This window comes from Strix aluco, chromosome 6, assembly GCF_031877795.1.
Source record: "Strix aluco isolate bStrAlu1 chromosome 6, bStrAlu1.hap1, whole genome shotgun sequence".
NCBI lineage: Eukaryota > Metazoa > Chordata > Aves > Strigiformes > Strigidae > Strix > Strix aluco.
In genome coordinates, this window is record NC_133936.1 from 26,574,054 (window position 1) to 26,597,412 (window position 23,359).

Consider the following 23,359-nt stretch of genomic DNA (forward strand, 5'->3'; position numbering starts at 1 on the left):
ACCCATCCCCAACAAAGAAAAGGCATGATACTAACATGCAACATCCTTGCATACAACTGACTTTGAAGCATCACTTGGTGGTCCAACTCCTGCTCTATTTTCTGCACTGACACGAAATTCATACTCATTTCCTTCCAGGAGACCAGTTACTTTGCATCTAAGATCTGAAACTGGTTTCTTTGTTGCTCTGACCCATCTTAAGCCTTTCTTTTCTCTTCGCTCCACATAGTAACCTGTGATTTCACTTCCACCATCATCTACTGGCCTTTTCCAGGTAACTGTGACAGTATTTTTAGTCACATTTGTTACTTCTGGTTTTCCAGGAGGACCTGGGGGACCTGTTAAGGAAGAAGAAAGTACAGTTAAAACAAAAATCAAGTCTTCCGAGATTAATAAAGACACACTGGAACCTCTTAGCTTGTTCTACATACCAAATCTATCCACCATTTTAACTGGTTCTGATTGTACTGGTTCACCCTTGCCGTATTGATTTACTGCTGAGACACGGAAAATATATTCATTTCCTTGAATGAGCTTGCTAACAACATGCCTACAGCTTTCAATATTTTCAGCAATCAATGTCCAGAGCAGTCGGCTAGTTTCTCTCTTTTCAAGAACATATGATTTGACTGGTGATCCACCATCTTCTGCAGGAGGTGACCATGTAAGAGTTGCTTTTTCTGCTGAAACGTTGCTGATCTCAATAGGCCCTGGAGGTCCTGGAACATCTAAAACTTTCACATGTACACTCTCCTGCTTAGTGCCAAAAGGATTGGTTGCAGTGATTGTGTATTCTCCAGAATCTTTTCTGGCTGCGTATTTAACGGTTAGAGTAGAAGAAGTTGGTGTCGTTTCAATGTGCACAAGCTCTGAAGGTCTAAAATCTTTTCCAGCTTTTGACCATGCTGAAGTTGGAGGTGGTTTGCCACGGATGCTAACAGCAGACACTGTAATGGTGTCTCCTGCTTTAACTGTTAAACCTTCCTTCAAAGTAGGATCGATAACAATGCTTGGTGCCTCTGTCAAAACAAACAAACACACCCCCCCAGATTATTATAACAAGAACATAGGGGAAAAAAAAAAAAGAGGATTTGGTATTAATTATTTTTTTAAAAATCTACATTTTTAATGACATCTACATACCATACTCATCCTTGCATATTATGGTTCCTGTGGATTCAGATGGAGGACTGATAGCTCCGGCAGTATTCTTTGCTCTAATTCTGAACTCATATTTGGAGCCTTCAGTGAGGTCAGTTACAGTAAATGCACAGTCTGGAACATTCACATGATTAGCTTTTGTCCAAGTCTTTGAGGGTAAATCACGCTTTTCAACAATATAGCCAATTAACTTATGTCCACCATCATATTTTGGTTCTGTCCAAATGAGTGTCACTGAGTTCCTAGTTACATTGATAACTTCAGGTTTCCCAGGGGGATCTAGAAGAAAAAATAATAAATAAATAATTGTCGAACAAAAGTTATTTCAAATTTCAGAATTTTCCTTTTTATTCTCCTGATGACTTACCAATAGGATCAAGTGCCACAACCGGTTCAGATGGCAGACTTGGTTTACCTACTCCAGCCATATTGATTGCCATTACTCTGAATTCATATTCCAGACCTTCAGTTAACCCTGTCACTCTGAAATCTTTCATTCTTATTGGTGTTTTATTTGCTCTCTTCCACAGAAGACTATTTCTTTCTTTGACTTCAATGTGATAACCTAGAAGATAAATGGTGAGATGAAAATATGACGGGTTTTCTAGAAATCTTCATTTCTCATGGCATTGTGAAACATCATACTGCCCGTATGGCATGCCACATAGGCACTGTGCAAGACAAACATTGAAAAACAGATTAAGAAATGGATGTGGATATACATTACAGGTGTATGTAATTGCAATAATGAGATGTTTGTAAATGCAAATTGCTAATTTTATAGACCCAAGTAATGTAACATACAGGGAAGTTTGGTTTTCTTTCTTTGGATGTTTTGGTTGTGTGCAAAAATATTGTTTCTCAGTTAGTCTTTTCCCAACTTTTAAGTTAAATTTTTAAAAAATTCATCATAGAGAAAGAGTGGGAAGTAAAACAGTGAAAACAATAGACCAACCAATCAATCAATCAATCACTCAATTTAAAGCATAAATGCCTGATAGGTTTATATTACCTTTTGACAGAGAGAAAGAGCTATTAAGAACTGAAATACTAGGGAGGCTTTAGGGGATATACCTGTGATTGGTGAGCCTCCAGTTCTTTTGGGATCAGTCCAAGTTAAAGCTACAGATTCATGCCGAACATCAACAATGTTGGGAGGTGGAGGAGCATCTGGCACATCTACACAGTATAAAAAAATGCAGTAACATTAAAAATAAATATCACTCCTAAAATATTTTTTTTCAGTTTTGAAAATTATAATGGATACTTACCAAATGGATGTTTTGCAATGACAGGGTCAGATTTAAGACCTTCACCTACTCCGTATTTATTTTCAGCCCTGATCCTGAATGTATATTCATTTCCTTCATGAAGCCTTGTAACTCTAAACATGGTTTTCTGGACTGCAGAGGCACAAGTCACCCACTTATTGTTTACATTATCTCTCTTCTCTAGGACATAGTTAGTGATTTCTGAACCACCATCATCTTTTGGAGGGCCCCACTTTAAGGTTATAGCATCGGCTGTGACTTCTTCAAATTTCACCGGACCTGTTGGTATGCCAGGTTTGCCAACAACTTTTACAGAAATAGTGCCTTCCTTGCTGCCAGCAACATTCTTCAGAGTTATTGTGTACTTTCCAGCATCAGCTTTCTGGCAGTCATGTACTACAAGTGTGGTGTTAACTGCTGTAGAGTCAAATGCAACTCTTCCGCTCTCAGTAAGTGCCTTGTCTTCATCTTTCTTCCAAGTTACAGTTGGGACAGGCTTGCCTTTAATTGGGATTTTAAGACGGAAATTGCTACCCTCTTTAGCTATATAGCACAAATCAGGTAGATCTCTTAAATCAAGATCAGGTGCCACTGTAAAAATAAAAGAAACCAATTATTCAACTATGCATAAACTCTATGATAAAATGGAGATGCTGTTTTAGAGGTATCGGATTTGTATGTATGCAGAGTAATGATACTAAGCATAAAATAAATGTAATTTAGGTAAGTGAAGCATTGAATTAATGATCTTGCTTCTTACCAACATCATCTCTTGCCACAATTGTGAGCTCTGTTGGAGTTCCATATCCAGCATCATTTTGGGCTCTCACTCTGAAAGTGTATTCTTGTCCTTCTTTTAGGTCTCTCATCGAAAAATGGAGGTTCTTTGCCCGCATGACTTCTTGCCATTCATCTTCACCAATCAGGACCTCGACAATATATGCAAAAATACGGCTTCCACCATCACTGATAGGTTTTTTCCATACTAAATTGCATGATGATTTTGTTACAGCTGAAGCTTTTAGATCCACAACTGGCCCAGGTGTTTCTAGAAGAAAAGCATAGTAAGTGTCCATTCAAGCTAAAAATAAAAATGATTTGAATACCAAAATAGGCAAAATGGATTAATTTTTCTTACCAGAAGCTTTAACAGCATCACGAGTTTCACAGGGGTCACCAATACCATATTCATTTTCAGCAAAAACCCTGAAGAAGTAAGATTTGCCCTCTTCTAAGTTAGTTATCCTGCAGCTTGTCTTTGGACATTCTGTTGTTACTGTGGACCATGACTTTCTTTCTGCATCACGTTTTTCAACGACATAATTTGTGATTGGACTGCCACCATCTATTAGCGGAGGTTCCCATGTAATGAAGGCGGAATCCTTAGATGCTTCCTTTACAATCAGGTTAATTGGAGGGCCTGGAGTATCTAGATAAAAAAAACCACCCCACATTTGATTTAGTAAACAGAATACAAAAAATTAGTTAAAAAGTTAACAAATATATTATAATGGAGGAAACCCTGACACTTACCAAGTACTTTTACAACAATGGTGTATGCCTTTTTGCCACAGCTGTTCTCCAGACTGAGGACGTATTTTCCAGCATCATATTTGTTTACATTTTCACAACGCAGGAAGGTATCAAAATCAGTTGACTTGATGTCTAATCCTGGTCTATCTCTTAGGTTGGCACCCACTTTAGACCATGTAATCTTTGGAGGTGGACGTCCTCTTACTGGCACATAAAGTCTCATTGTGACTCCAGCACGCAACACAAGGACTTTTCTTAGTTCTGCATCAAGTTCTCCTTCAGGAGGAACTGTGTGTTTAACAAAAAACATGCAATTAAAACATCATCTTTAATACTATCACTAAAGTTGCTGTGACAAAAAGTCCTTCTGTACTAGCATTTCACTAGATTAACCAACTTGTTCTTATACCCATGATGATGTTAGTGAGTTACTGTCCTGACTCCCATTCCAAGATAATTTGCAAATTTGGCATTTTTTGCACTGACTTCACTTCTTTTTTTTTTTTTTTTTTTTTTTTCCCCTGCCTTTTCTACTATCTACACTAATCATATAGAAGAAGTCTCCTAGTTCCTCTAGAATTCAAAAGAGTTTCAAATCCTCCTGGACTGTACTGCTTACCTTGAACAAAGACAGTTCTGTGAAGCAAAGCTTTTGTACATACAGCAAAATGTATACAGAAGCCAGCATGGCTCTTAAGGAATAAGTGTAATACAATTAAATAGTGTGCCACATAGATGCTTAGAATAGTAATCTTGGCTTCAAGTTATGTAGAAGACAAGAAGAAGACTGGAAGTTTTAAGAATAGAAGAGAGATCTAAAAAGTCTAATTTTGGGATTAGAGAAAGAAAAAAATACCTGAAGACCCAAAATAGGAGGCAGAAGAGTATCTAGCATACAAAGGAAAACAGCAGACTCCAGTCAGATTCTACTCAGTTCCTAACTGCCCTATTCGCTTCCAGATAAAAACTTTTAGTTGACATTTTTTGAGAACTGACACATTCTGAATTAATCTGCTTCTGTGGTCTGTGACAAACCTTGCCTTTAGAACCCATCCCATGAATTAAAACAAAAATCAACAAGGTAATTTGTTTTCAGTGAACATACTTAAAATGTCTTTGGCAGTGTGTTTATCAGGAACATCACTTGGATCACTGTATCCAATCTTATTGACAGCATAAATGCGGAACTGGTACTCTGTATCTTCCATCAGCCCTGTTACCACAAATCGCGTAGCCTGTAAGTTCTTGGGTAGGTTGCATCTGACCCAGTTGTCTGTGTCAGCTCTTTTTGCTTCCACTAGATAACCAATAATAGGGCTTCCTCCATCATATGCTGGTTTGCTCCATGACAGGCTTATCGAATTACGAGTCGTATCAACCACTTTCGGGAAAGCAGGTGGGCCAGGAGGATCTGAGAATTAAAATAACATAAAGTTATTGTACCAAATGCTGTACAAAAGTATTTGGAAATAACATTGGAAAATTTTTAAGACTTTTAGCTTACATTGAGGATCACGAGCATACACTGCTTTAGATGGTGCGCTAGGCTTGCCAGGTCCGGCCTTATTCAACGCTATCACCCGGAACTCATATTCTGTTCCTTCTTGGAGTCCCGTAGCCTTAACAGTTCTTTCAATGACAGGCTTTCTGTTAACTTTTGTCCAGTTAAGAGCCTTAGTTTCACGCTTCTCAAGTATATAACCAGTTATTGGGGATCCACCATCACTAGCTGGTGGCTTCCAGCTAACAGTCATAAAGTCTTTCGTTACATTGCTAATTATCGGTGGATCACAAGGTCCGGGTACATCTGTGAAGATTTATTTGAAAATTATGTTCACATTCATAAGTGTACACAAAAAAACCAGTGACTAATGAAGGTATCCCACAAAGCACTTACCATATGGATTCTTAGCAACTGCTGGTTCAGTGAGGATAGGGTCTCCAACGCCATATTTGTTTTCAGCACATATGCGGAACTGATACTCATGTCCTTCTATTAGTTTCTCCACTGTGCAGCTTGTAATGGGTACATTGGCACTGACTTGGGCCCAGTTTGGTCTGCTTGTTTCACGCTTGTCTACAATGTAGTTAGTAATTTCTGAGCCTCCATCTTCCAGAGGAGGCTCCCAAGAAAGCATTGCACGATCTGCATATATATGTTTGATTTTAACGGAGGCCGGTGGACCAGGCTTATCTGGAAAAATTAACATTACATGGTTATAGCTCTATCTCTTGTTATATCATTTAACTATAAATGTATTTATTAACAGACAGTCTTTAGCTTACCAAGTACTTTAAGCTTAATGGTTGCTGACTTTGATCCACTTGCATTTTCAGCAGTAATAGTATAGTCTCCTGTTTGCTTCCTGTTAACACTGAACAACTCAACTGTAGCAAGATTTCTCTTAGTGGTAATCTTAACACCTTCAGAAGGCTTTAAAACTTCTCCTTCTTTCTTCCAGTTGATTGTGGGCATTGGCTTGCCATATACATTTGCCTCCAAACGCACATTAGTTCCAGCTTTTACTGTAAGCTGTGATTGCATAGACAGATCCAACTCTATTCTGGGCGGAACTGAAAGGAAAGAGCCTAAGAGTTAACCAATCTAGTAAGAGATAAACATCTCATTCTTCACATGAGTGTTAGTTCAATATGCACAGACTCTTATCAGAGTTCTCACATGCTTTTACATTTCTTACCATTTTCTGGATGAATGGTCACTGGATCAGAAGGTTCTGAAGGTCGGCTAATGTTAACTGCTGTCTTGGCAATTGCTCTAAATTGGTACTGAGCATTTTCTTCCAAATCAGTAGCAGTGTACTCTTCTAGAGGTATTTGATGTGGAGTTGTATTGCACCGAACCCACTTATCACCAGGTAATTTGCAAGCTTCAACAAAGTAGCCAATAAGTTTGCTACCACCATCATGCTTTGGTCTTGTCCATACCAGTGATGCGGTACTCTTAGTGACATCAATAACTTCAGGTTTTCCGGGGGGATCTAAGGCAAATAAGATCATGTTATAGTCTGTTTTGCTGAAAAGCTAACATACTAAAAAATGGCTTTAATAGTGCTGGATCCTGTTTGCAGCATACCCACATGGTGCACCCACAGTGCAGTCACAGTAAACATGAAAATCTAAACATAAGGGCAAACTGAAGATAATAGAGTTGCAGATACATTGAAAATTACCATAAAAACAGTAGTCTGTTGCAAATTATTAGTATGTTTGGCTTACCAACTGGTGCTCTTGCTGTGACAAACTCAGTTGGTTTACTAGGTTTACTTGCTCCAGCTCTGTTCAATGCATAAATTCTGAAAGTATACTCAAGACCTTCGATGAGTCCCACACAAGGGTATTCTGTGGAGCGCACAGCTGTGTCATTAGCTTTCACCCACAATAAACTGTTCCTTTCTTTGCGCTCAATGAGATAACCAGTGATTGGACTGCCTCCATCACTATCTGGTCTATCCCAGGCAACAAAAATGCAGTCCTTATTGACCTTGGTAATACGTGCATTCTTTGGTTCACTAGGAACATCTAGAAAGAAATACAAAGAAGGATATCAATCACATGCTTTCTTACTAGGAGGACTAACAAGAGAAATGCTGCTATCAAAAACTGACATACCAAATGGGAACCTTGGAATCATCTTGCCAGAAGTAAGTGGCTCAGAAATCCCAAAACGATTTTCAGCACGAACACGGAACATATACTCTTCTCCAGGAATCAGTTTTCCAATTCTGCAGCTTGTCTTTGTGACAGAAGCTAAAGCTGTGACCCAGTCTCCTCGACTTACATCACATTTCTCAACTACATAGTTTGTAATGTTACTGCCACCATCTTCAAGAGGTATATGCCATGCAAGACTGCAAGCATCAGCATCTATTTCAGAAATATCAAATGGAGGCTGTGGCGGACCTGGTTTATCTGCACAAAAAAGTATATTAAGAAAAAAGGGATGAGAGAAAATGTTAACTACTGGAATATACTGAAAGTAGTTTTGTATAAAGCTGGGTTTAAAGATAATCAAATGGAACATACCCATGACTATCACTCTGATTTTCTGACTATCAGTACCAGAGCTATTTTCTGCAGTAAGAGTGTAAAAATCAGAATCTTTTCTAGTCACATCCTTAATGATAAGAACAGAAGACTTTTCTGCTTTATGCACAGCAAGACGACTGGATGTAAGTACATCTTGATCTCCTTTCAACCATTTACAGACTGGCTGAGGCTTCCCATATACATGAGCTTCAATTCTCAGTTTCTTTCCAGCTTTAATGTGAACGTGATCAGGCATCAGAATCTTAGGCGGGACTGAAAAAAAACCACACACAGATATATAAATTCAACTTGTGTGACATATTAATTTATTTTTTCTTATTTTTCCATGTGAAAGGTCTCTGCTTCTCTCTCAAGTGGAATCACCAGTAAGAATGACTTGATAATTTTTAATTTAGGTTCCACTTATAGACAGCTAGAGATTCTGCAGTGGGCAATAACTGTTCCAGTCTTATTTTTACATTCTTGTACAGGTTATAAGAGACTATTTTTGAATTTGGATTGCCTTCTCACATATTTATGTAGAGGCTTGTGCACTGTTAATGCATGACATATAATTTGTCTTTATATCTGGAACTTGTTGCTCACTTAGTGCTGACTTTCTACAAGACAAACATGAAAGAGAGTAAAGAAAGACTGATGTTCTCACTGAACTAAATCAATTTCCACAGTCAAACTTTTTATACCCTTGAACTATTATTCAAGTAGAGCCTTTTCTCCTACTTCTTCATTTGCACAAAATCTTTCCGATTTCTTCCAAAAGAAACATGGCAGTATGAGTTGTGTACTTCCTGCCATTGGCTAGTTTTCCTTCTCTTTTGCTCCTGTACTTCTCTCTTCCTCTTTCCATGTCATGAATGAAGATTCTTCTCATCTGCCCCTTACTCCTACGTCTTCCTGTGCCTCAGGCACCCTAACACCTTAATTAGGCCAACCTGTCCTCCCTGCCTTTTGCTTTCCATTCTCAACAAACTCTACAATATAAACAACTTGTTTTCTCTTATCTTAAAACAGCTCCCACTTTGGGCCCCATTTATCTCTCAACCTACCACTCAGACTCTTTTTCTCTTTCATTTTAAGTTGATTGAGTGTATTTATTATTTCTCCTTAGTTCCTATTTTATGGTTTCAATTGAAACTATATTTGCAAAGAACTTTAATATTTCTGAATTAGTGGTCAACTCTCATCTTTTCTGACCTGTCAAAATATTCAATACAGCTAACCATAATCTTCCATAAAGCATATGTCTTTCTGGCCCTCACTCAAAGAACTAGAATTCTTGCTCATTGCATTATTAAAGTGAATATTGCAACATAGGTAGTATTTAAATTGCTACTTACTGAGTTGTTCTTTAATTTCAAATACTCCTTCAGTTTCTCTTGGCAAACTTACTCCTACAGCATTTCTAGCTGCCACTCTAAACTTGTACTTCTTTCCCTCTTTCAGACCAGCTACAACAATGGAGAGATCTTTAACAATTGAATATTCTGTCCAGCGATCCGCTGGTTGCTCATCTTCTTTGTAGCTAACAATGTACCCATCAACTTTAGAGCCTCCATCACGCAGTGGTGGCAGCCAGCCTAAGGTAGCACTATTCTTCGTAATTTCAGTAACTTCAAGTTTTCTTGGTGGATCAGGTTCACCTTTCAGGGGAAAAAAATGAAACACATTAAACATTGAATTTTTGAGATTTTCTGACTGCTGAATACTTGTTGAATTATTGGATGCTATCCATGTTAACTCAACAAGAACAATACAGAAAAGAGCAAAATCCTTGCAAAGGTACTATATTCACAAATTGTATTACTTGAAAGAAACCGACACAGAAATGTTTATGTTTATCATTGACTAGTTCATAGCATTGTCCAATTTGGAAACACCAACTTTCAAAAAATGCAAAATCTTATTAAAATAAGAGAAAAAACATAAAATGTGCATAAAGGCATACTTACTTAGGGGATCTGTTGCTAGAACCGGTTTTGGTATGTCACTTGGAACACCTGACCCATATTCATTTACTGCTGTTACTCTAAAGAAATATTCATTTCCAGGTACAAGGTTAGCTATGTGGAAACTAGTTTTCTTTAGTTCTGCAGTGACTGTTCCCCAGGTCTTCCTGTCAGCCTCACGTTTCTGCAGGATGTAATGAGTCACTGGGCTACCACCATCATTCTCTGGAGGTGCCCATGAAAGATGGCATGACATCTTGGTGACATCTGAAGCCTTGAAGTCCACCACAGGTCCAGGAGTATCTATAAAGAAATTTCAATTTATGCTAGTCTTTTCTTCTTTAATAAGTTAAAATTAAAAGGGGCTAACAGCTTCCTATACAAGGGGGGGTTGTGTTAGCTGATGCAGTTGTGCGCAAAAAGTGTAGCACCTGGGAGTCATAAAAATTACTGCAATGAACATTCAATATAGTTAAAAAACTGTCTAGAGGTATTTCTCTCATTACTTACCCAGGACTCTGACGTTCACAAACACAGCCTTTTCTCCAGCTGCATTAACAAGTGTTAACGAATATTTGCCTGAGTCATCACGTGTTGAATTGGGAATGACACAGAAGGCCATAGTGTCAACTAGATCAACTTGTCCTTTCCTGATAACATTATCAATACCCATTCTCCTCCACGTGACTTTTGGTGCTGGACGACCCCTAATAATGGCAAAAAGTCTAATAGGGCATCCTGCCCTGACTGTGACTAGCTTTCTCATGCTTGCATCCAACTCAATCTCAGGAGGTTCTGAAAGACAAAATTAAAGAAATGAAATGCAAAGATTAGCACATGAAATAATATAAAACCAGAGCAAATGAAGTCTGTATGTAAACGCTCATAAAGAGGATGGGAAAACTCACCAAGTATTTCTTTGGGAGACACAGCTTCTTTCAGTTCAGCCGGTCGGCCAAGGCCAACCTGGTTTTGGGCAGAAACTCTGAACTCATATAATTGATTCTCATCCAGGCTGGTGGCCGTAAATTCTGTATGAATAAGTTGAGCAGCAACATTGCATCGTTTCCATCCTGCTTCAGGATCAGCACCCTCAACTTTTGGTCTAATTTCCACTACATATCCAATAATTGGAGCACCACCATCATACACTGGTTTTCCCCAGCCAAGAGTTATGGAACTCTTTGTGCTATCAACCACTCTCAAGTTTGTGGGAGGACCAGGTGGTTCTGAAAGATGATAAAAATTACAGACAAAAACATCGTTATGCAATGTAGCGATCTGTTATATTAATGTTAAAACAAAATACAGTAGAATACAGTGGTATGATACCTATTGGGTCTTTTGCTACTACAGGTCTTGATGGCAAGCTTGGTTCTCCAAGTCCAACTTCATTTTCAGCACTGACACGGAACTGATATTCATGACCAGGGATGAGATTAGTAACCTTCTTGCGTCTCTCTGGGATTGGAGTCTTAGTAACAGGAACCCATCTTAGTGATCGTTTCTCTTTCTTCTCTAAAATGTATCCTGTAATTGATTTGCCACCATCATATTCTGGTGGATTCCAAACTACAGTCATCTCTTCTTTGCTAACTCTTGTGACGTCTGGAGGGTCAGGGCGTCCAGGTCTATCATATTTTGTTTTTGCAATAATTGGGTGGGTTTCTGTTGGTGGACCAGTGCCCATTTTATTCTCTGCACGAACTCTGAATATATATTCATTACCTTCAATGAGGCGTGTCACATTTGCATAGTTTGTTAGGACAGAGGAAGAGTATGTAGACCAAACCATACGCTTGCTTTCACATTTTTCCAGGATGTAGTTCTGTATTTCACAACCACCGTCATCTTCTGGAGGGTCCCAAGTAACAGTACATCTATCACTTGAAATGTCAGTGACTTTCAAGTTTCTTACAGGACCTGGTTTATCCAAGACAATAACAGTAGCATATGCTACAAAACTACCAGCTGTGTTAGTTGCAGTGATCACATATTTCCCACCATCACTGCGCCTTGATTTTGTGAGAACAAACTTAGATGTGTCAGAAGTTGTTTCAATACTGACTCTTGGAGATCTGGTTAGATCTGTGGCATCTTTGTCTTTTGTCCATACAACTTCAGGCTGTGGTTTTCCTCTGACTCCAGCCTCAATTCTAATTGTGTCACCTGCCTTCACAGTTAGCACCCCACTTAACTTCAAGTCTAGCACTGGTTTCTGCAGATCTTCCTTCACAACAACTTCAGCTGTTCTTACCCAGCCACTTTCACCTGCCTCATTCTTGGTTTGAACTCGGAATTGGTAAACCTTGTTTTCAACACATTTATCTACCATGTAGTGTGTTTCTTTAATGCTGCCTTTGTGAACCCTTTCCCATTCATCTGAATCTTTCAGTTTTCTCTCAACATGATAACTTAAATTGGGACTTCCACCATCATAATCTGGCCTTCTCCATTTCAGATACACAAATGTCTTTCCTTTCTCTGCAATGTGAAGATTTTCTGGCTCTCCAGGCTTGTCAATAGGATTGATGGCAAGGATGGGAGTCTTGGTCTCAATGCAAGGACCTGGACCTATTTTGTTTTCTGCACAAACTCTGAAGAAGTATTCACGGTTCTCTATAAGATTTGCCTTTACTAATCGTTTAGTGATATCAGAGGAGACAATTGACCATCCCCTCTGGTTTGGTTGACGGTACTCTACTATGTAATTTGTAATTTCAGAGCCACCATTATCCACCGGACTCTCCCAAGCGATCATACAAGAGTCTTTTGTGACATAACTTATTTTCAGGTTCTGACATGGTCCAGGTCTGTCAAGTACATTAACAACAGCAAAAGCTTGAGCATGTCCACAGCTGTTCTTAGCTGCTATTATATATTTGCCATGATCAGATCTTTTGGCTTCTTTCACTTGCAGTTCAATATTAGGTAGATCATGGACTATTTCAACACGCTTTTCTTGGACTAGTACTTTGCCATCTTTAGACCATGTTATGTCAGGATCTGGCCTGCCTTTTACTTTACCAGTAATACGGATTGTTTGGCCTACTCGGACAGTAATTAAGTCTCGACAGGTCACATCTAGGCTTACTTCTGGAGGAGAAAGAATATCCTTTGCAAGTACAGTTTCTGCCAGTTCTCTTGGTTCTCCCTCTCCCACAATGTTGACAGCTTTTATACGGAATTTATATTCATTTCCTTCTATTAACCCAGGTACTCTGAAAGCACACTGTCTAATGAGTTCATCCTTATTAATCCTATTCCACTGCGTAGTTCCAGTTTTCTGACATTCCACAATGTATCCCAGAATCGGGCTGCCACCATCTTTGAGGGGCTTTGTCCACACAAGATCAGCTGTTTCTTTGGTTTTGTCTTTTAATTTTGGATTTATCGGTGGTCCAGGAGGAGTGATAGGACGTGATGCTTTTATTGGATCAGAGCTTGGAGATGGTTTGCTTAAGCCCACCATGTTTTCTGCAAAAACTCTGAATTCATATGTGTTGCCTTCAAAAAGACCAGTGACTCTGTATTTCATATCAAGTATTGGCGTCTTATTGACACGCACCCATTTACCAGACGCTTCCCGACGTTCAAGTATATAACCGGTTATTGGAGTTCCACCATCAGATTTTGGCAGAGTCCAAGACACTGTTGCAGCATTTTCTGTAATATCATAAACAGTTGGTTTACCAGGTGGGGATGGTGGGTCAAACATATGTTTTGCAATTGTTGGTTCTGAATCAAGGGGTGCACCAATGCCTATCTTATTTTCTGCTCGAACACGGAAAATATATTCACAGCCTTTCTGCAGTCGTGGAATCTTAATTTTTGTGTGACTTGTTCCAGAGCTAACCACTCCCCAAGTTTCTTTCTTTGATTGACGCTTCTCAACAATATAATTTATTATAGGACTCCCACCATCATCTTTAGGAGGGCGCCAAGAAATAACCATATGTTCTGGTGTTACTTCAAGAATATTAATAGGACCAGTTGGTGGGCCAGGAACATCCAAAACTGTAAGATGTAGAGCAACAGTTTTGCTGCCAGCTGCATTAGATACTGTGAGTAGATATTCTCCTGTATCTTTTCTTATACAGTCTTTGATGGTAAGTACAGTTGAAAAATTGTCAGTCTCAATCTTGTGTCTGCCATCTGTTTTTATTTCAATGCCATCAGTAACCCATTTTGCAGTGGGAACTGGCACACCTCTCATAATCGCAGGAAGTCTTACTGTGGTGCCAGCTTTAACAACAAGACCTTCAATTAACTTCACATCTAGTTCCACGGATGGAGGTACTGAAATTAGAGAAAAATAGAAATTACCTTTTCAGGGGAAATGTTTAAAGAAAGAGAGAAAGAATCAGTGAAACATGAAAAACTAAAAATTACCTAGTTTTTCTTGACACTCTATGGGTATAGTTGTATCTGGAAGGCTAAGACCAACAATATTCTGAGCTTTCACACGGAATTTGTATATTTTTCCTTTTTGTAGGCCTGTAACAACACAGTCTAGCATAGGGACTGTCTGGAACTTTGTCCACTCATCTGCACCATCTTCTTGATATTCCACCAAATATCCCGTTATCTCAGCACCACCATCACGATCTGGTCGATTCCAAACAAGGGAAACTTCAGTCTTGTCAACATCTACATGATGCAGATTCTTTGGTGGCCCTGGAGGATCTTTTAAAATACAAAATCAAAATGGTTACTAGCATGGCCAGTCTATGGTAGCAGTGTGCCATGTTCACATTAGTACCAACAAGATAATCTCAAAAATTAACCAGAACAACATAAACAAAACAAATCATATAACTGAAAAACACTTACGCAGTGGATCTACAGCTTTAATAGGCTTGAGTGTTTCCACATATGGACCTCTACCAAACTGATTCTCAGCTGCAACTCGGAAGAGATACTGAGTGCCTTCAATTAGATATTTAGCCATGTGACTGCGTTTCTTGGAGGTTGATGAGATGGCTACCCACTGCGCAGAAGCTACATCTCTCCTTTCCACCACATAGTTGGTAATGACAGAGCCACCATCATCTTCTGGTTCCATCCAAGTGAGATAACAAGAATCGCTTCTAACTTCACTGATTTGCAGATTTCTTGGTGGACCGGGCTTATCTAATATTGACAAAAATTGAATCTGTTATCTCTTTGATAACTAAAGCATTTTTTACAAGACTTAGTAAATTTCAAGAGAAATGCATATATTTTGTGTAAACTTTAGTCCTTTTTCTACTGTGCATTTATTATAACTCAGTTTATTGATATTTTCCAGACATTCCTTTATTTCTTAATCTCTAGTTATAAAATAAAAACATGCAGTACAAAAGGAAAATCAAAAAGATTACCTAAGACCACAACTTTTACTGAAACAGTCTTTGAACCAGCTGGATTTTCAACTGTCAGGGAGTAAATTCCACCATCTTCATGGACAGTGTTACGAATTTCAAGCTTACTGCCAACTCCTGTAACCTCAATATCAGCTTTGGGTGAGACCTCATGATCTCCTTTCTTCCAAGAAACTTTTGGGAATGGAACACCTTTAATAACAGCACTAAGTCTCAGGGTATCTCCAGCTTTTACATGCTGTTCTCGGGCCATATTAGCGTCAAGTATCAGCTCAGGAGGTTCTGGAATCAAAATTATATGTTTTTAGAAAATGAGGGAAAAAAATTTCTTCTTAGGTAAACTCCTCTGCTTTTATTAAACTTACCAAGTCTGTCCTTTACTTCTACTGGATCAGGAACATAGGCTGGTTCAGATTCACCTGCTGCATTCACTGCCTTGACCCTGAACTTATAGGTCAAACCCTCAGTAAGGCCAGTGACTTTGTATTTTGTTTCAGGACAAGAATCTGCTGTAAGATTGGCCTTTTTCCATTCTTCATCTCCAACTTTCTGATACTCAACAAGGTAGCCAATTATCTTGCCATTACCATCATGGCGTGGTGGTTGCCAAGATAAATCAACTGAATTTTTAGTTTTATCTACTGCTTCTGGATTAACAGGTGGACTTGGTTTTGCTGTTTAAAAAGCAAGAAAAGAAAGAAATGGGGAAAAAAAGAGAGACTATTAAAATTATTTTCTAACTGAAATGAAGAGTGGATTAAAATTTAAATGAGAAATGAAATTTAATACTTTACCAATTGGGTCTCTAGCAAAAATTGGCTTTGATGGTGGACTAGGATCACCAACGCCAATTTCATTTTCTGCTGAAACACGGAATTCATATTGACAGCCTTCAAGAAGGTCAGGTACTTTGAACTGAGTACTGGGGAAAATCGGGTCTTTGGTAACTTTGACCCATCTTGTAGCCATTGTTTCTTTCTTTTCTACAATATAATTTGTTATTGGCTTGCCTCCATCATATGGTTTGTTCCAAACCACTACTGCAGAGTTTTTGGTAACATCCTTAATGATTGGTTGCTCAGGTGCATCAGGAACACCTTGGGGGAAAAAAAAAGAGTTTATGAACACTACAAACAGAGTAAAGATTAAAACATCAAAATAAGATTGCAAATGAATAACATACGGAAACGGTCCTTGGCTTTCATCTCATCAGAGATGAGAGGATCACTTATGCCGTAAAGATTTTCAGCATAAATTCGAATTTGATATTCTTTTCCTTCAAGCAGCTTAGGTATTTTGCATGTTGTCTTAACTGTGGCAGATGTAACTGGCATCCACAGGTCTCTGTGTGCATCCTTCTTCTCAATAATATAATTTGTAATTTCACTGCCTCCATCATCTAATGGAGGTTTCCAGGAAACTACCATATGATCTTTATGAACTTCATCAAATATAACTGGGCCTACTGGAGGTGATGGGCGATCTGTTTAAGAAGAAATAAAGCATATCCACGCTTTTATAAGAACTTCAGATAATGACATAAATTAAACAGTGTCAATGCAGTAAATATATTATGAAACTAGAGACTTGGCATCACAGTTTTAATAAGGAATCAAGACTTCAAGACTATTTCTCTTTAATATGTGTTTGACTCACTGCACTTAATTCCTTAATGCTGATAAGGTATTTGGTGACTGACATTTTCTACAGTGTTGACATTCTCTAAATGTATGTAGGGACATCAAATTATTCATGCTGAATAAACTAAGACAGAGTTAACTATGTACTCAAGATGAATAAATAGTATTTCAGTATAAATGAGAATGCAGTAAATCAAATTATTTTAACAAAGAACACATTTTAATATTTACATTTTATAGAATCCAGTGAATTCTAATCACTACTAAATATCACAGACAATACTGTTGTTCAGTGAAACCTACCAACAACATTAACTTGACAAAATCCTTTTCTTGATCCTGTGCTGTTCTCCACAGTAACACAATATTTGCCTGAGTCTTCACGGACAGATTTTAGTATCCCCAAGCAAAGAGTTGTAGGAGTTGTCTTGATCTTTGTACGGTCATCTTCTTTCACAACAATATCATCCTTTAGCCAAGTAACCTTTGGTGCAGGCTTGCCTGAGTAACGTCCAGTCAGGCTGAAAGCTTCACCAACCCTGACAATAAGTTTGTCTCTAAAGTCAAGGTCAAGTGATGGAGGAGCTGAAAGACGATATTAAAAAACACAATGCCCGCAAATGTCAGCAATATTAATAAGAAGAAGTAAGGAATCAGTAAATGTAATCACTGTTTTAAAAAGAAATATGAAAAACATACATACCAATTTCATCCTTGCATGTGATTGGTTTTGTGCAAAATGATGGCTTGCCTTGCCCCACAATATTGCAAGCACTCACACGGTACTCATAGGTGTCACCCTCTTTCAGACCTTCTACAGTGTATCTCCTATCAAGCATTTTCTCCTTTGTAACTTTGTGGAATTTCTCTTTTCCAATGAGACGGCTCTCTAGAACGTACATGGTGATATCTGAGCCTCCGTTATATTTTGGAGGGTTCCAAGTTAATGTAACAGAGTTCTTGGTAACTGCTTTTACTTCCAGGTCTTCTGGACGGTCAGGAACAGCTGTGAATAAACAAAAAAATACAGTAAATGCATTTTTCTGCATATTTCTCTCATATGATAGTCATCTATAATTGAAAATAAACTTACTTATTGGGTCTCTAATGACAAGCTCTTTTGTTGTCTCTGTGAATGGACCCATGCCAATTATATTCTCAGCTGCAATTCGGAAGAAGTAGGCTTTCCCTTCAGTGAGTCCCTGAACAGTCGCATTCTGTCTTGTAACTGTGCAGCTTACTGGAGTCCAAGCTCTGTGGTCAGATTCACGCTTTTCAATTATATAGTTGGTAATAGGTGAACCACCATCATCTTCTGGAGTAAACCATGTCAATTTACAAGAGTCATTGGTTAGGTTCTCAGTAAGGAATGGCATACCAACTGGGCCTGGCACATCTGAAAGCAAAGAAGAAATGGAGTATTTAAGTGTACATGCTGAATGTTATGAAATTTTACTTGTTCACAAGGACTGAAATTGCTATTTACCTAGCACATCAACAATAATATTCTTCTTCCGCTCACCACCGGCATTTTTAGCAAGAAGAGTGTATATACCCTGATGGCTCCTCTTGCAATTCTTGATGACCAAAGAAGAACTAATAGCTGTTTCTTCAATTTTGGCTTCTTCTGGTAAAGCTCGGTCATCCCTGCTCCAAGTCACTGTGGGAGCTGGTTTTCCTGAGACATATGCTATGATCCGAATTACTCCTCCAGCATGAACAACAATTCTGTCCCTGACGCTTGCATCCAAATTAATATCAGGAGCCACTGTGGGAGGTGAACAAAACAATTCCATGAATTTTTTTTCCCACTTCGACTTAGAGGTACTAAAAATGTATATGTAAATGATAAATACCAATTCTGTCCTTCATTTCAATAATGTCTGTAACTTCTCCAGGCTCTCCAATGCCAGCAGCATTCACTGCTCTAACTCTAAATTTATAAAAACATCCTTCTTTTAATCCTGCCACAACGAACTTGGTTCCTCTAATTTCTTTATCTTTTACCTGGAAAAAGATATAACATCAAGGTATCATCAATTTGTGATGTTTGAAACAAATCTTAAATCAGATGTTGTTTCACATTTACAAGCATGAGACAATCTTAAGCATACATGGATCTAGCTCACACAGAATTCTTCAGAATCTGTGTAAAGAAATACAAGACATGGACATACAAGCTATTCTGAAGATTCACCTTTTTGATAATTCTAACAGCAAGGATATTACAGCAATTACAATGGTCTGTGGTCTCAGAAGAATTACATGTATTATTGGACAAATAGATTCATATAAGTGAGAGTAGGAAAAAAAGGAATTCTTTGTTCTTTTTAAACCTAAATATGAAGCTTGTTTATCTGGAAACAGTGCAGAAAATTTAGGTACTACTTAAAATGCACCCAAATGTTATGGAGATAAAACAAATAGCCAATAGTTAAACTTTCAGTAGTGTATTACTGAAAAAAATAATTCAGTAATGCATTATTGAAAAAAGTAGGAAAATGTAGGGACATAGAGTTGCAAATGATTTGGCACATTTGACACCAGTGAGACTTACTTTTGTGCCAGTTCTAACTTGGTCTTGCCTTCTGTTTTTTTATCACAAATTACCTACATGTTTTCTCAGATCTTCAAACAGAAATTTTAAAATTCTAAGTTTAGTAAACTGCAAAGTTAACTTGATGTGGTGGAGGTACAGCTACTGACTTTTACATTTGGTCTTATATTTTAAACATATGAAGATAATGCAAAAATATGAACCTTTAGGAATTAACTTGCATAGCGCAAATTTGTAAAAAATACATTTTCCAGAGCAATTTCTTTTGATAGGCACACAGAGAGAAGAAATGCAGATTCTGTAATATTTTTCTACCTACCCGTTCCCATTCTTCCTTTCCTTCCTCTTTATACTCAACAATGTAGCCAGTGACCCTAGAACCACCATCCTTTAGTGGTGGAGTCCACTCCAAGTCTACAGAAGACTTTGTCCAATCAGTAACTTTTGGAATAGGAGGGCCAGGTGGGGCTGAAAAATATCATCATACCATTACAGCATAACAATATATTCTATGTTCTTACTTGAATATTTTCAAATTAAAAAATAGGAATCTAAAATATTTACCAATAGGATCTCTAGCAATTGCTGGATCAGATGGCATGCTTGGTGGACCAACACCAGCTGCATTGATAGCTGAAACACGGAACTGATATTCAGAGCCTTCAATAAGACCTGTAACTTTGTATGAAACGCCCAGTGTCATAGGTTTTATAGGATCACGGTTAACCCTGGTCCATCTCTTTCCAGTAGTCTCTTTGCGCTCCAACCAGTAACCAGTAATAGGAGAGCCACCATCATGTTCTGGTTCTTCCCAGTTTACAGTCATTGAGTCACGTGTTATACTGCTAACTGTTGGCTTGTCACATGGTCCAGGAACAGCTGGGGGAAAAATTCACACATAGCTTGTAAAAAAAAAGTGCTAAAGAAAGATTGAGATAGCTAGAGTGCAAAACAGATCTATGCACTGACACGGTCACAGCTGTGTTATGTAGTTACCCATCTGTATGACACTCCTTCCCTCATTCACCTTCCCATCCCTATTCAGGTACATACACTTCCATGAAATATAAAATATCTTTCCTTCAAAAAACAATTGTCAAAAATGAATTTTTCTTGCCTTCCTGGATCAGTACCTCATTTCAGTGCTCAGCCTAACCTTGGATGCTTTAAGAATGATTTTGTCTTGCCAGCCTAACATTCCTTCTACATCAGAGGTACCCTATCTAATTTCTGTTTCAAAACTGAAGGCAGGAAATAAACCCTTCCTCATCTGAGAGGTCAATAATGTCTCAAATACAACAGAATGACCTGAATCTTATCAGATAAACCCTTATTCATACATTTAAACCTTAAAAAAACCCCTTGATTGTATTTTAATATATAACAAGGAGGGAGAAAAGTATTTTCTTAAGTACTACATGTGCTTTCAAGAACTAACTTCTAATGCTAAAACTCTTCAAGCTATTTTAGAAAATTTACTTATGTAAAGAGAGAAAAGTAGGAGTGGTGTTTAACAGATGCTGTACACATACTAGTATATAAAAACAACTGACATAATTTGAAAGCATATTCCTACTTACTGAAAAGGTTTCGTGCTGTTTCTGGTTCACTATCCAAAGGTTCTCCAATACCAAATTTGTTTTGTGCCATAATGCGGAACACATATTCATGGCCTTCCATCAACTTAGGAACAGTGAATAAGCACTCCTTAGGCTCATTAGTAACAGGTACCCATGTCCTCCTATTTGCTTCTTTTTTCTCTATAACATAGTTTGTAATCTTAGAACCACCATCATCTAACGGAGGAAGCCATGATATTGTCATTTTATCAGCCAAAATGGATTCAAATTTAATAGGTCCCACTGGAGGTCCTGGACGACCTAAAAGATACATTTTTATAAAGAAGAATTAATTCAAATGCCATGAAAATAAAGTATCACATGAATGCTATTGATTTATGCAATGCATAAGAGTTCTTGATATCTACCCAGAACGTTTAGTCTCATCTCCTTTGAAGCAGTTCCCAGATTATTTACAGCTGTTATAGTATATAAGGCTGTATCACTTCTGCGAGACTGCTGAATCAATAAAGTGCAAGTATCTTCACCAATGATCTTGTTGACATGTTGATCATACAGCACTGGTGTTTTGTCATCTGGTTTCTTTGGAGAAGCTTTTAGCCACGTTAATGTGGGGAAGGGTACACCCTTTATCTTGGCCACAATGTTAACATCTGTTCCTTCTTCAACCTCCATAAATTCTTTGAGTTCAATAGATGGTGGACCTACAATGAAATGTTGAAAAAATTAACATAGAAAAATACTTCGTAATTTTAAAATGGAATTTGTATTTACTGGTATCAGTTAGTACTTACATGTCTGGTCTTTGACAACAAGTGGGCCAACAGTGGCTGAAGGCCTACTAGGACCTGCTATATTTACAGCTTTGACCCTGAATTCGTATTCTCCACCTTCTACAAGATCCTCAACAGTAAACTTTGTTTCCTCCACGTCACGTCTGTTGCATTGCTTCCAAGTCTCTTTCACTTCTCCAGTACGATCCCAGCGGAGACATTCAACATTATAATGTGTAACAGGAGCTCCACCATCATTCTTCGGTGGTTTCCATGTCAAGCTGACCGTGTTCTTGGTTACAAGGCCAATCTTTAGTTTAATAGGTGGATCAGGAGGATCTTCACAAACAAAACAGAAATGTGAATAAATCCACTGTATGGTACCATCTGGTTTTAAAGAATTTATTTGACTTTTATTACACTTACGGATTGGATCTCTGGCTGTGGTGCGTTGGATGGTTTCTGCAGGAGGGCCAACACCAAAACGGTTTTCTGCACGTACTCGGAAGAAATACTCTTGGCCAGATATGAGATCAGGTACAACAAAGGATGTACTTCCACAGTTTGCATTGACTTTAGTCCAGGCCTTCCCATCAATAGTTCTTTTCTCTATAACATAGCCTCTGATTCTATCTCCACCATCATCATCTGGCATCTTCCATGAAAGTTTACAACTACCTCTTGTGATATCACTTACTTTTAGGTCTTTTGGTGGGCCTGGGACATCTGTTAAAGTAAAAGCACAATAGAAACAATTTTACATAATTATGTAGAAAAATAAGAATAAATCTAGTATTTGAATACTTCAACATGTGTAAGCCATACCAAGCACATTGACTCTGATATGCACAGTTTTTTGTCCTGCTTTGTTCTTTGCTGTAATACTGTATCGTCCAGAATGACTTCTGTTGCACTCAGGGATGATAATCACTGAACGTGTATCTGTTGCTTCCACCTGTGTATTATAGAAAAAAAGAGAAGTTATAGATCAACTTTAAATATTTATGTTTGAAAAATGCAACAATACTAAAGTTATAAAAATTGTTTGCTTTACCTGAGCTTCTTCAGGTACACTATGACCTCCCTCCTATAAACAAAGTGGAATAATGTCAATATAAAAGGAGATAGGCTTAAATGTCTAGAAACACATGTAGAAAAAAGCTTTTTCTTTTACTAACCTTTGCTGTTGTCTTTGCTTTTCCTTCAAACTCCCAAAATGTTTTTGGAACTGGACGACCCTTGATAACAGCTGGAATTTTAATTGTTGTGCCAGCACGACAAGAGAGGAAATCCTGTGCTCCAATATCAAGGAAGATTTCTGGTTCCTCTGCAAAAATATTTAAATATATACATTTTAAGAGATACTGAAAGCAAATTTCTGTCAGCATTGAGCTAAAACCCCCCACAACACGCAGAATGCATGTTTATGTGAGAAATGTTGGGTGTGCAAAAAGGAAGCTGGGGAGT

General features: G+C 38.1%; 1 protein-coding gene across 1 annotated transcript in view; it reads right to left on the bottom strand.

Annotated features, from left to right (window-relative positions):
• TTN (titin) overlaps positions 1-23,359 on the bottom strand; it is a 242,809-nt gene that overhangs the window by 45,309 nt on the left and 174,141 nt on the right. Inside the window, exons 227-268 of the mRNA XM_074829250.1 lie at positions 23,071-23,219; positions 22,947-22,979; positions 22,718-22,847; positions 22,319-22,618; positions 21,914-22,231; positions 21,527-21,823; positions 21,120-21,419; positions 20,104-20,418; positions 19,859-20,007; positions 18,839-18,989; positions 18,469-18,750; positions 18,076-18,378; positions 17,686-17,988; positions 17,286-17,567; positions 16,526-16,825; positions 16,137-16,439; positions 15,708-16,016; positions 15,343-15,624; positions 14,813-15,112; positions 14,372-14,665; positions 11,312-14,278; positions 10,888-11,208; positions 10,490-10,774; positions 9,983-10,282; positions 9,371-9,673; positions 8,010-8,285; positions 7,596-7,895; positions 7,203-7,505; positions 6,665-6,964; positions 6,252-6,539; positions 5,863-6,159; positions 5,470-5,772; positions 5,071-5,376; positions 3,966-4,253; positions 3,571-3,861; positions 3,193-3,480; positions 2,433-3,023; positions 2,236-2,340; positions 1,529-1,726; positions 1,144-1,440; positions 432-1,019; positions 36-338 (exon numbers count right to left, since the gene is read on the bottom strand). Of these exons, the coding sequence (XP_074685351.1) occupies positions 36-338; positions 432-1,019; positions 1,144-1,440; positions 1,529-1,726; positions 2,236-2,340; positions 2,433-3,023; positions 3,193-3,480; positions 3,571-3,861; positions 3,966-4,253; positions 5,071-5,376; positions 5,470-5,772; positions 5,863-6,159; positions 6,252-6,539; positions 6,665-6,964; positions 7,203-7,505; positions 7,596-7,895; positions 8,010-8,285; positions 9,371-9,673; positions 9,983-10,282; positions 10,490-10,774; positions 10,888-11,208; positions 11,312-14,278; positions 14,372-14,665; positions 14,813-15,112; positions 15,343-15,624; positions 15,708-16,016; positions 16,137-16,439; positions 16,526-16,825; positions 17,286-17,567; positions 17,686-17,988; positions 18,076-18,378; positions 18,469-18,750; positions 18,839-18,989; positions 19,859-20,007; positions 20,104-20,418; positions 21,120-21,419; positions 21,527-21,823; positions 21,914-22,231; positions 22,319-22,618; positions 22,718-22,847; positions 22,947-22,979; positions 23,071-23,219 (14,598 nt within the window). The remainder of the gene's footprint in view (positions 1-35; positions 339-431; positions 1,020-1,143; positions 1,441-1,528; positions 1,727-2,235; positions 2,341-2,432; positions 3,024-3,192; positions 3,481-3,570; positions 3,862-3,965; positions 4,254-5,070; positions 5,377-5,469; positions 5,773-5,862; positions 6,160-6,251; positions 6,540-6,664; positions 6,965-7,202; positions 7,506-7,595; positions 7,896-8,009; positions 8,286-9,370; positions 9,674-9,982; positions 10,283-10,489; positions 10,775-10,887; positions 11,209-11,311; positions 14,279-14,371; positions 14,666-14,812; positions 15,113-15,342; positions 15,625-15,707; positions 16,017-16,136; positions 16,440-16,525; positions 16,826-17,285; positions 17,568-17,685; positions 17,989-18,075; positions 18,379-18,468; positions 18,751-18,838; positions 18,990-19,858; positions 20,008-20,103; positions 20,419-21,119; positions 21,420-21,526; positions 21,824-21,913; positions 22,232-22,318; positions 22,619-22,717; positions 22,848-22,946; positions 22,980-23,070; positions 23,220-23,359) is intronic.